Below are 12,646 nucleotides of genomic sequence, written 5' to 3'. Positions count from 1 at the left end.
TACATGATACTAATATATGATACTATGCATTAGAGAGGTAGTATCATACACTAGTATCATATGCATGATACTAGTATATGATAATTCCCATTACAACCAGCCTAAGCACGGGCAAATCCAGATCCCCGCAGGAATCCTTGCACAACCCATCACGAAGCCTCCAAAATTGTGTAAAAAAACACGAAGCCTCCAAACCAAACCTTCCCTTCCCGCGCGCATTCCGCTGACCAAATTTCCGGTCGCCGCCTAAACCCACCACTGAACCGCGGGATCACGCATCCCCACACGGATTCCCCCATGCGGCGCGCCTAAATCCAGCCGTCCATCAAATCCAACGACCCCACATCCCGCCACCTCACCGATCCAGACCCCAACCCTCTCCACCAATCACGCCCCTCCCAGCACCCCCATATATTCCTACCGCCCCGAACCGGGAAACCCACAACCCAAACACAAACCTCCAATCCTCCCCGCGCGCCGCAAACTTCCCCAATCCGATCCCTCGTCTCCTTCCCGCCGAATCCGCCATGGCGCCCAAGGCCGAGAAGAAGCCCGCCGCGGAGAAGAAGCCGGTGGAGACGGAGAAGAAGCCCAAGGCCGAGAAGCGCGTGCCCGGCAAGGACGGCGGCGCCGACAAGAAGAAGAAGAAGGCCAAGAAGAGCGTCGAGACCTACAAGATCTACATCTTCAAGGTGCTCAAGCAGGTCCACCCTGACATCGGCATCTCCTCCAAGGCCATGTCCATCATGAACTCCTTCATCAACGACATCTTCGAGAAGCTCGCCGGCGAGTCGGCCAAGCTCGCGCGCTACAACAAGAAGCCCACCGTCACCTCCCGGGAGATCCAGACCGCCGTGCGCCTCGTCCTTCCCGGCGAGCTCGCCAAGCATGCCGTCTCCGAGGGCACCAAGGCCGTCACCAAGTTTACCTCCTCTTAGATTGCCTGCCGCCCACCGAGTCTCTTGTCAGTTTGGTTTCGTTTGTTCGTGTGTCAACAATCGCAGGGGGTTAGACCCCCCTATACAAACATTGTAAAATGAGTCGTATTTTCTAAATCAATGAATTATCGTGGTCCCTTGTTACAATCGTTCTGTGCTTCAGTTTTATGATGATGGCAGTTGTTTTTTTAAACTCTTTTGATGTGCTCGAGCAATTTTAACCTTCTGCATCTCGCTGATCATCCATGGATGAGTAAATTGTTGGCATAGGTCTTCATTATTTCTGCAGGGTAAGATTTTTATTTCATCTGATCTGTTGTTTGGCTTGCAGTGAAACATTGCCGCTGAAAGCAAAATTCAGTGAAACTGTGGACGTTTTTTTTGATAAAAGAGAGCATTCTCTCTGATTTCCAATTTCATCGGCATGCTGTAGAAATTCTTTTGATTAGATGATTGGCTGCCAACTTAAGTGAGGAGATGTACCAGCTACATATTGCTGTGTACCAATGGAAAGTTCTTATTTGATCAGATTTGTCAACAATTCATTGCGAGCTTTTAACACATTTTAAGAATTTTAGAAGTCCAGTGCTTTGCTTCATTGTGAAGATGTCAGCTGTTTGAATTTTAACTCTGCGATCTGCTTGAGTATTTTCTGTTTGTTCTGAACCTCGTGCTTCTTCTTTTCATGATTTTGCGCCATTGACGGAGGTCTTAGTTTACCTTTTCTGTTGAATTCTTTTGATCAAATGTTTGGGTACTAACTGATGACAGGAGATGTACAAACTAAGGATGGAAATTTCTTATTGACCAGATTGGGTAACTTCGTACGGAATTTTGTTTTCAGGGGTAAGATCTCATTGCGAGCTTTAACACTATTTACTCGTTCGAAAATTCAGAAAGCCAGCCTTATAACAGTGATTCTGTACACACAATCCAACCCAGTGCTGAAATGTCTACTTCCAGAGGATCATGGATGGTATTTTGATCGCCATGGTAGCTTAATACTCTGCAATGGGTTTGATTTGAGCGATTTTCTGATTTTCTTATCCCTGTTAATATACATTGAATTTCTGGTTCTCTAGTCCAACAGCTTGACAATAATAATAATAACTGTTGGCAGCTTGAAACCAATTAGCACCCTGAAAGTCCAGCCTTATTCTAGTAAGTTCCAAATGTGCTTCAGTTCTGAAGAGTAAAGATGTCAGTAGTTTGAAGTTTAACTCTGCGATCTGCTCGAGCATTTCTTTTGTTGTGAACCTTGTGCTTCCGCCTTTGAAGATTTCGGTGACCACACCGTTGACATAGGTCTTAATTTAATTCTAGCAATATGCTGTACTATGCTGGGTTTCTGTTGAATTCTTTTGATGATATGTTTTGCTGCGTCAGTTCTAGCAATATTGTACTACTATGTTTGGTTTTCTGTTGAATTCTTTTGGTGATATGATTTTCTGCCAACTGAGGGAGGATGCTGTTAGATTGCTGCCACCCGAGTCTGTTTAGTATGATCTGGTTTGTTCGTGTGCCAACAACAATATGGGGTTAGATTCCCCAATCGAACAGTGTAATATGAGTCGTCTGCTGAATCAATGAATCATTCAGTGGTTGTTTCAAACGTGCTTTGCTTCTGTTTTCTGATGATGGCAGTTGTTTTATTTTTTAACTCCTGTGATCTGCTTTGAAACTAACATCCATGGTTGAGTGAACTGTTAATATAGGTCTTGATTATTTCTATGGAGGAAGTTTTTTTTATTTATCAGATCTGTTAAGTTCTTACTGAATTTTGTTTTCAGGGGCAATATTTCATTGCGAGCTTTTAACACCTTTAACCCATTCTAACAATTTAATATCCCTGGAACAAACATCCATGTTTGGGTAGGCCTTGATCCAATTCTACCGACATGCTGTATGTGCTTTTTCTGTAGAAATTCTTTTGATTAGATGATTGGCTGCCAACTGAGGTCAGAAGACGCACCGACTACAGATTGCCACACGGATGGAATTTTTTTGACCAGATTTGTTAAGTTTTTACTGAATTTGTTTTCAGGGCATCATTTCATTGCGAGCTTTGAACACATTCTAAGAATTTTAGATGTCCAGCCGTATTCTAGTTAGTTTCAGATGTTCTTTGCTTCACTTCTGAAGATGTCAGATGTTTGAGTTTTTAAGTCTGCGATCTGCTTGAGATTTTCTTTGTTTGTTCTGAACCTTGTGCCTCTTCCTTTGACGATTTCGTTGAATTTGCCATTGACGAAGGTCTTGGTTTAAATCCAGTGTCATGCTGTACATGCATACCTTTTCTGTTGAATTCTTTTGATCAGATGTTTGGGTGCCAACTGATGACAGGAGATTTGTCTAAAAAAAAACTGATGACAGGAGATGTACACACTAAGGATGGAAAGTTTTTATTTGAACAGATTGGGTAACTTCATATTGAATTTTGTTTTCACGGGCAAGATCTCAGTGCGAGCTTTAACACAGTTTACTCATTCTAAAATTCAGAAAACCAGCCGTATTCTAGTGATTCTGCACACAATCGAACCCAGTGCTGAAATATCAACTTCCAGAGGAACATGGATGATATTTTGATCGCCACGGTAGCTTAATGTGCTACTCTGCAATGAGTTTGATTTGAACCATTTTCTGTTTTTCTTATGCCCGTTAACACATTGTTCTATAGCCCAACCTTTTGAAAAATAAAACCGTCGGCAGCTTGAAACCAATCGCAACCTGTCAGTCCTGCCGTATTCTAGGAAGTTCCAGTTCTGAACATTCAGCTGTTTTAATTTAACTATGCTTTCTGTTAGAGTAATTTTTGTTTAGTTCTGTTCTGAACTTTGTGCTTCTGCATTTGAAGATTTCGTTGAATACACCTTTGACGTAGGCCTTGATTTAATTCTAGCAATATGCTGTATATGCTTGGTTTTCTGTTGAGTTCTTGTGATGAGATGATCTGCTGCCAACTGAGGAAAGGAGGTGTACAGGGTACAGATGGTGTTGTATGGATGGAAATATTTTATTTGAGCAGATTTGGTTACTTTTTACTGAATTTTGTTTTCAGGGGCAAGATCTCATTCCGAGCTTAATAGTATTTACTCGTTCAAAAATTCAGAAAGCCAGCCATATTCTAGGCTTCTAGTGATTCTGTACACAATCCAACCCAGTGCTGAAATATCTACTTCAGGAACATGGATGATATTTTGATCACCAGAGCAGCTTAATACTCTGCAATGAGTTTGCTTTATACGATTTTCTTATTTTCTTATCCCCGTTAACACATTGAATTTCTAGTTCTCTAGTCAAACAGCTTAACAATAGCAATAAGCGGCAGCTTGAAATCATTCATCACCCTGAAATTCCAGCCGCTTTCTAGTAAGTTTCAAATGTGCTTTGCTTCAGTTCTGAAGAGTGAAGATATCAGTTGTTTGAATTTTAACTCTGCGATCTGCTCGAGCATTTCCTTTGTTCTGATCCTTGTGCGTCTGCCTTCGAAGATTTCATTGAATGCACCGTTGACATAAGTCTTAATTTAATTCAAGCAATATGCTGTACTATGCTTGGTTTTCTGCTGAATTCTTGTGATGAGATGATTTGCTACAGATGGTGTTGTATGGATGGAAATATTTTATTTGAGCATATTTGGTTACTTTGTACTGAATTTTGTTTTCTCATTCTAAGAATTTAAAAGGCCAGCCCTATTTCTAGCAATTGTTTACACAATCCAACCCAGTGCCAAAATGTGTAACTTCAAAGGAATATGGATAATAATTTGATTGGTGTATCCAGTAGCTTAATGTGCTACTCTGCAATGAGTCTGGTACGAACTATTTTTGTATCCACATTAACACATGGCAGTTTGCTCACAGAATTTCTAGTTCTCTAGTCAGACATTCCTCAACAGCTTGACAGTTTTTTTAAAAAAAAAATCTTCGGCAGCTTGAAACCAAATAGCACCCTGAAAGCCTTGAGTTACACATGTCTTCCAAGGTTCCAAGTTTGCAACACCATCCTCTGCTTGGAAGACCAACCATCTCTGGCCATCTTCTGATCTCCAGGTGCTCTTCAGTTGCCGTTCGCTGTTGGTCTTACCAGGCCAAACTCCTATTCTCCTGCTACCATACAAGTTAAAGTCCATCCAGATCTACCTAACCTGATGAGTGATGAACATGACTAATCGACTCTCAGCCAGTCGGTCTAGCTATCTTCTAAGCATTTCATCAGTCGCCAAAGAAACACATAGTTACTGTCGAGTGTCGAGTGCTGTTCCCTCAGCTCAGTCCTTTAGACCGTTTTGCACAATCATACTGCAAGGCAGTGTTCATCTTCACCAGTATCCAGGCAAACCTCAAGCATCTTGTAAATTTCATCACTCTGAGGATGTTTAGAGTCTCCATTGAAGAAGACATGGGCCTTGTCCTGGACCTCAATCCAGCTGCAGCCAGTGATCCTCTTGAGCCCCTTCTCCTTAATCTGTCTCCTGATCGTTGACGCACTCTTCCAGCTTCCAACTGCAGAATAAACATTAGAGAGAAGGATGTATGAAGAAGTGTCCTCTGGATCAAGTGCATGAATACGGTCGGCGACGCTCTCAGCGAGGTCCTTGTTCCAGTGAATCAGGCACCCTCCTACCATTGACTTCCAGAACCCAAGGCCTGGCTCAAATGGAAGGTCCTCAAGAAACCTCTTGGCGTCATCGAATCGTTTGGCACGAGACAAGAGATCCACAACACAAGCGTAATGCTCAGGCTTCAATATGCCGGGTTGCTCTCTCTGGGCTGTCTTGAACAACGAATAACCCTCGTCGACCAGACCGGCATGGTTGCAACCGAACAGCAATCCTAGAAGAGTGACATTATCTGCCTTCAAGCCCGTTGCTATCATCCTCTTGTGGGCAGCCAAAGCTTCCTCCCCTCTCCCATTCTGCGCATACCCGCAGATCAGAGCGTTCCAGGAGACCACATTCTTCTGCTCCATGTTTGTGAAGACCAGCACACTGTCCTCCAAGCTGCCACACCTGGCATAGCAGCTGACGAGAGAATTGCCGATGTAAACATCGAGCTTGCCCAAGTGCTTGATGGCCGACGCATGGACGCTTCTAGCGATGCCGAGCGCCCCTGCATTGGCAACGGAGGTGAGCACGCAGGGGAACGTGCTCTCGTTCGGCCTGGCGCCCTCTCGACACATCTCCCGGAACAGGCCGACGGCCTCCTCGCTGAGCCCCGCCTGGCTGCACCCCCCGATCATCGCGTTCCAGGAAACCACATTTTTCTCCGGCATGCACCGGAACAGCCGGAGAGCCTTCTCGGGCATCCCGTTCTTCAAGAACCCGGCGATGAGTGAGGTGTAGGAGACGACGTTGGGCTCGCTGGTGTCCCCGAGCGCGCCCTGGGCCTCCCTCATGGCGCCCATCTTGGCGTAGTGGTCGACGAAGGCGCTGCCCACGAAGACGATGGAGCAGAGGCCGGACTTGGCGGCGCAGGCGTGGAGCTGCGCGCCCACGCGCGGGTCGCGCAGCGCGGTGGCCGACCGGAGGACCGTGCCGAAGGTGAACTCGTTCGGCGTCGGGACGCCGTCCGCGAGCACGCGGGAGAAGAGCGCCACGGCGTCGCGGTGCCGGCCGCCGCGGGCGAGCGCGCCGATGGCGGCCGTCGCCGCGACGACGTCCCGGTACGGCATTCCGTCGAGCAGGTTATGCGCGGCTCGCAGGACGGCGCTGGTTCAGCGCCGCCGGCTGGATGCGCTGGGTCAGTGCCGGCCCTGTCGCCGGTCCGAGGAGTTCACCATGCGATTTGTGCACCTTTTGTCGCCGGCAGGAACGATCTGTGCGTCTTCGTGGTGCAGGGATTTGGTGTAGGGAGATTTGGCCGCGGTGCTGAGGATATCAGAACCGGACTGAGATAGCAGAAACGGACTAAGTTTGTCCAAGTGATGTGTAAAATACAGAGACGGGAGTTTGAAAATTATAGACCTTGTTACTGAAATTTTTGAAACGATAAGCACGTGAGGCAATCTTCACTTGTTCAAGCTCAAGTGCTTATTTGATTCAAAGGTATTTTATATGATTTGGATGGTCGGAGTCATTAGGAATTTTCTAAACTAGGCATCAAAGGGTACAATGGGAACTGTTAAATGGTAGCAATTCCACCGTAACAGAGATATGTATTGCGGATCAGCAAATACATTTTGTATGGGAAAAGAAGGCATTTGCAGTCTAAACAAAAGCACTCCACTAGCTGCAGTAAACACACACACACAAACAAACATCATTATTCAGTAGCAAGCAATTAACCGAGAGATTTTTTATGGAGGCCGTGAAAGACCTGAGATCCAGGCTCGAATTTGCCTGGGTAATTCTTCAAACATTTCATGATACATCAGCAATAGGAAAAACCAAACCAACACAACATTTCTTGTGCCATACTGTCGCGCGGATAACACCGCATCCCCATTCAATCATATATCAATATTCGCTGGAGGGATAGCAAATCTAAGTTGAATTATTCTATTGACAATTATACGCTGACAAAAATCCTCCTGCATGACAAGCCTCGTGCATAGTCCCACGAACGAAATGAATACTGTGATTCACCAGATAGAAACACAGTGCAGATGCTGCTCTCATAAGCCTTCTGATTTGGGGTTCACGGTAACTTTAGGTCCTGCCCACTGTTGGCTAGCACGAGACTTGGCCCATGGATCAAGTGGAACCCGCTGAGGCAGCGGCGGCGTTGCAGGTTTGGCCTCTCGGAGTTCGTTCTCTCTGTCCACAAACCTGCACAGGGAACATCTTAGATACAACATATGCAAAAGCTGGGTGGAAGTCCTGTTGATCCACAAAAATGTCAGCAAAAGATGAAGACAACCAGTTGTGGTTTCTGGAAATTTCAGGGAGCAAATTTTTGGTATAGGGCCAATCTTGGCCAAATTTGCTAAAACACGGCAGAATGTTGGACTAACTTGGCATTAAAAGCTCTAGACCTATTACAGAACTGACCAGCTTTCTTCATCAGTTAATATCCTTCCAATCTACATTTCATTGTCTGGGCATGGTAATGTAGTTCATGGATTTGGAAACGTTCCAGGCAGCAGCTTATTTCACTAAAACAAAACATGCCATGAAAATAATTTTGTTCTCAACCAGTCAGACTTTCACACCAAGCAAACACAAAGGCAAAGTCAAACAGAAATGTTAGGATATATATGAACAAAGAAACTTACTCAATGTATGCCATTGGTGCAGCATCACCTATTCGTATCCTAGTTCGCAAAAGTCTTGTATATCCGCCTGCTCGATCTCTAGGATATAAAACATAAAATAAAAAAGATCAGTAGGTTCAACTTGAAAATGATATTCTCATCTGTTTCAAAATAAACAATATTCTACTCCCTCCAATCCAAATTAATTGATGCTGGTTTAGTACAACTTATTTTTTTACTAAACCAGCATCAATTAATTTGGATCGGAGGGAGTAGTATTTTTGTTTCAAAAATACATGGCTCCTACAGATATGAGGACATTTACAACATATCCTCCCTACAGACCTCTCCATTGTCTAGCAAGGTTACGTTTCTATGAGAAAAATAGTAATCCTAAGCATGCAGGAGTACTTAGCAAGGTTGAAAAGTAAATCAAAGGGATTGCCAGTTGTATTAGATCAAACTTATCCATGGCTAGCTAAAGAGACATACTTATAGCGGTAGGCCAGCTCTGTGAACAGCTTATGGACAACATCATCTCCGCGAACAAAAGCAGAAGCACGTCTTGCTGCATCCAGTGTACCCTACATAATTTATCAATATGACATGAGGTTCTGCATTTTAGCCTAGATGTAATAGTTCATTAATTAAATCAATGCAAAAATCTCGATCAGATAACAAGAGCATATGAGTTTCAGTATTTGAAACCTGAAGATAAGACTAACAAATCAATGCAACATCTTGGTTAGATAACAAGAGGCTTGAGGTCGCATATGGAATGAGATAATATTACAGAACAGAACACCATCAGGAACTTATGTTGAACCAACAAAAGAGTGATAATCAAGGATTCCCAATGTATCGAAGGGATCTTTGGCCCTATAATGAATTTTTAGCAGGCAAAAAATCAACAGTCACTAGTCACTATGCTGAAAAATAGACTGTTCAGTTTTTTTTTACAGAAACTCGAAAAACATTTACATTGTTTCTATTTCTCTGATGAGAGACTTTGAACATCTCATTCTGCTGGGAAATACTCCCTCCGTCCGGAATTACTTGTCATTAAAATGGATGAAAATGAATGTTTTCAGCCATTTTAATGACAAGTAATTCCGGACGGAGGGAGTAACATGTAAGCCTCATGATGAAAACAACCCAAAGTTATAAGGCCTGATTCTAAGCGACTGCAAACGGATTGAATGCTAATAGAACAGAACTGGGACAATAAACGACACATTCCTGGATTTAACTAGTTCTAAACTGTGTGTGCAGTTGACTACATCATGGCTGCAGACACATAGCTCCATGGATCAATGGAAATGAAGAGTTTTCAGGTCAAAAAACGTTGGGCACTAAGGGAATGGTGTTGAGTTTACATCTTTGCCGAGCTGCACCATCTGATCCGCCTTGCGCCGCACCTCCTTCGCCTGAAACACCAACCCAGAAAGGGTCACTACTACAAGACACAGATCCCGGTCCGGCAGGCAAACACCCACCGCAAAGCGATCAAACGTACCTTGGCGACGGTGGTCTCGATGCGCTCGTGCTTCACCAGCTGCGACACCATCGTCCTGCCGAAGCACACGAATCCAGAAGGAAAGTCAGCGGCACGACGACGCGGCACATATACATCACAGCGGCTAGCGGAGAGAGAAGATCAGCACTAGATACCTGAGCATGGACACGCGGTGCGCGGCGTGGCGCCCGAGCTTGCGGAACTTGCCCATGGCGTCGGCGGCGGGGGCTGAGCGGCCGGCGCGGCGGCGGCGAGGGTTGAGGGGTTTGCGAAGGTGCTCGGTCGGTGCCGCTCGGACCCGGACCTGGACACCTGCTAGGTAGGTTTGCGCTCGCGTGCCCCCCCAAGTGGTTCCGTCCTGCCTTCTGGCCCGTAAGGCCCGAAATGTCGTTCTACGTGGGCCTTAATTAGGCCGTGGGCCGTGGGCCGTGGATACACGCAAACAGAGTTCGGAACGAACTTCCCTAGAAAAAAAAGCTCGGAACGATCCATCGTGGCAGCATACGTGTTTGCTCCGTTTGTGTCCATCGACGAGCGTACCTCGTTCTCGTCGCGAACGGCTGAAGGCTGAAGCCTGAACCCCAACCTCGGCGAGCGATCGCCGGAAACATCCATCGATGGGGAACAATCTGACTAGTCCTCCCGGCCGGACCTTGGCCGATGCACGCAGAGAAGGGGTAGCCACCGTCCTGATCACCTGCCGCTGCAACCCCAGCCTGATCTGCCATCACAACCCGCCACGCGACGATCCATCAGCCGGCATACGCAGCGGCCGTCGCGAGCCGACCTGCACCCGCAGCGGACCAGCGGGCGCAGCATCGTTCGGCGACCTTCCTGCGGAGCTGCTGGCGACGATCGCGTCGAAGCTGGACGCGAAGCAGGCCGCGAGGACCAGCGTGCTATCGACCGCGTGGAGGCACGCCTGGAAGCACTCCCCCAGGCTGGCCCTCGACATGCCCCCCGCCTGCCGCGGTGCCGGGCACGGTCGGACGATGACGATCCCCGGGAGAAGCAGTACCGCGCGTTCCTCGACGAAAGGCGCCGCGAGAGGTTCGTCTACGCCGTCGACATGATACTGCGCCAGCGCCGCGGCGGCGCGGTCGAGCAGCTCGTGCTGAGGTTCGCCGTCGAGTACCTTGGGTAGTTGTCTCGCCGCCTGGACGACTGGCTTCGCCGCGCGGCCTCGGCGCGGACCAAGAGCTTGACATTCGACGTGTCGCGACGGCCTGACCAGGGGTACGGCCTATACCGGTACGAGTTCCCCTTGCAATCGCTCGTGGGTGGAGGCGGCGGCGTGTCCGGCCTGCAGAACCTTCACCTCTCCTGCGTATCGCTCAAAGCTCCGCCCTCCTCCCGGCGCATGGCTTTTCCGAAGCTTCAAAGGCTCGGTCTGCGCTCGTCCGTCGTGTCCGCTGGTGATCTGCGAGATGTGCTGTCGAACTGCCCTAATCTGGAATGGCTGGATCTGTATAGGGTCCAGCTGAACGACGAGCTCAAGTTGGAGACGCCATTGCCCCGCCTGCTATACCTCAGAGTGTCAAACTGCGGCGTGACCAAGATTCAACTCAACGCCAACAGGCTCACAACGTTCATATTCCAGGGGCATCCACTGGCTACCATCGACCTCCGCCAATCTTCAGGGCTTCGCGATGTTAATATCCACTGCTGCCAAATAACACTGCAGCAGGCTCTCGGCTCTCTGCCCTCTGCGTTCCCCATGGTGCAACAACTGTCACTGTGCTGTTTTTGTATACTACCAGAGTTCCCCTGGCGGCTGGAGAAAACCTCCATCTTTTCCCATCTGAGGCATCTTCAGTTGATCTTAAACATCGGCCATAAACACGCCGACGATACCCTCTCCATCGTGCATTTTCTGCGGGCTGCGCCGCTGCTTGAGGAGCTGGACATTTTCTTCGTGTCATGTTGCATGGATGGTGGCCAAGGACCTCTAAGGAACTTGCCCCAGGGTCAACTCGAATACAAGTGCTTGAAGAGCTTGACAGTTCGCCAGTTCAGAGCTGAAAAGAGTCAAGTAGAGCTTCTGGTACACATTGTGAAAAATGCCCCTGCTCTAGAAATCTTGACTGTAGACCCGAGAAGACAGCTCATTCCAGCAAACTTTTGTCAAGCTTCGGAAGCTGAGAAAGAAAATCTCTCTAAAATCCGCCGTATGGCCACAACATTCGTCGGTGGGAAACTTTCACCCAAGACAAAGTTCACTGTTGTATGAGATTTTAATTATATATATGTGGCTACAATGAAAATTAGATAATCCTTCGTGTGTTGCTGTATTTCAATGGGAGTTGGTTGTATGAAACATGAAAAAGTTGTATTAATAATATGAGAAGCAAATCTAAAAAAGGAACAAAAAATACATAGTTTCATTGTATTTGACTAGCACACATTGTCAGTGCTTTGCAAAGGGACAAAAATATTGATGTGTGTCCATCAAAATGTTACCAGAACAACACGACAACATCCATACATACGGTGCCAGAGGCGCACGCAAAGGTCTAGTAAAAAGCATTATCAACCATGCATTAATGACTAAAGAAGACTAAACACTAGTGGTAAGGAACGCTTATTTTTCCATAATCCCGAAATTCACTCTCCTCCTTAGGGTTTGTCAGGCCTTTCTTACAAATATCAACAACCAAGGTAGAGTGGTTGGAGGGAATGGATATCACATGCTCAAAGCCGCACAATTAACATGCTTGCTTTTCTCTTAAAATGTTGAGCTAGAAAAATATAATTGTTGAAACACTAATTTGGCAAAACGGCATGCGACACTAGCCGGATGACGAAAATTCTTGACAAAAAAACTAAATGCCGTATCCTTGTTGAGAGCATGCATCCATGCTTATTCTAAAATATGTAATAAAATGGGCGATCATTTCAAGAGTGATTTTCTAACTACTTTATTTGAAACATGTGAAAAGGGGTTTTACATTTTCATTCAACTGATATTTATTCATCATGTAGTTTTATGTAACAATTA

General features: G+C 46.3%; 3 protein-coding genes across 3 annotated transcripts; 1 reads left to right on the top strand and 2 right to left on the bottom strand.

The window, feature by feature from the left end:
• Nucleotides 1–430: 430 nt before the first annotated feature.
• On the top strand, nt 431–1,085 carry LOC123071359 (histone H2B.5-like). Its single transcript, XM_044494899.1, has one exon. The coding sequence runs from the start codon at nt 528–530 to the stop codon at nt 936–938; it is 411 nt and encodes a 136-aa protein (XP_044350834.1). The 5' UTR covers nt 431–527; the 3' UTR covers nt 939–1,085.
• Nucleotides 1,086–4,675: 3,590 nt separating this feature from the next.
• On the bottom strand, nt 4,676–6,975 carry LOC123065904 (pentatricopeptide repeat-containing protein At5g42450, mitochondrial). The gene has a single exon (XM_044489098.1). The coding sequence runs from the start codon at nt 6,609–6,611 to the stop codon at nt 5,235–5,237; it is 1,377 nt and encodes a 458-aa protein (XP_044345033.1). The 5' UTR covers nt 6,612–6,975; the 3' UTR covers nt 4,676–5,234.
• Nucleotides 6,976–7,204: 229 nt separating this feature from the next.
• LOC123071357 (50S ribosomal protein L17) lies at nt 7,205–10,003 on the bottom strand. Its single transcript, XM_044494896.1, has 6 exons — nt 9,804–10,003; nt 9,649–9,703; nt 9,509–9,559; nt 8,625–8,716; nt 8,154–8,231; nt 7,205–7,707 (listed from the first exon to the last, which is right to left on the bottom strand). Exons 1-6 carry the CDS (start codon nt 9,857–9,859, stop codon nt 7,554–7,556), a joined length of 486 nt encoding a protein of 161 aa, XP_044350831.1. The 5' UTR covers nt 9,860–10,003; the 3' UTR covers nt 7,205–7,553.
• Nucleotides 10,004–12,646: the final 2,643 nt, after the last annotated feature.

The sequence above is a fragment of the Triticum aestivum genome, chromosome 3B (genome assembly GCF_018294505.1).
Source record: "Triticum aestivum cultivar Chinese Spring chromosome 3B, IWGSC CS RefSeq v2.1, whole genome shotgun sequence".
NCBI lineage: Eukaryota > Viridiplantae > Streptophyta > Magnoliopsida > Poales > Poaceae > Triticum > Triticum aestivum.
This window is presented reverse-complemented; position numbering and strand designations above follow the sequence as displayed.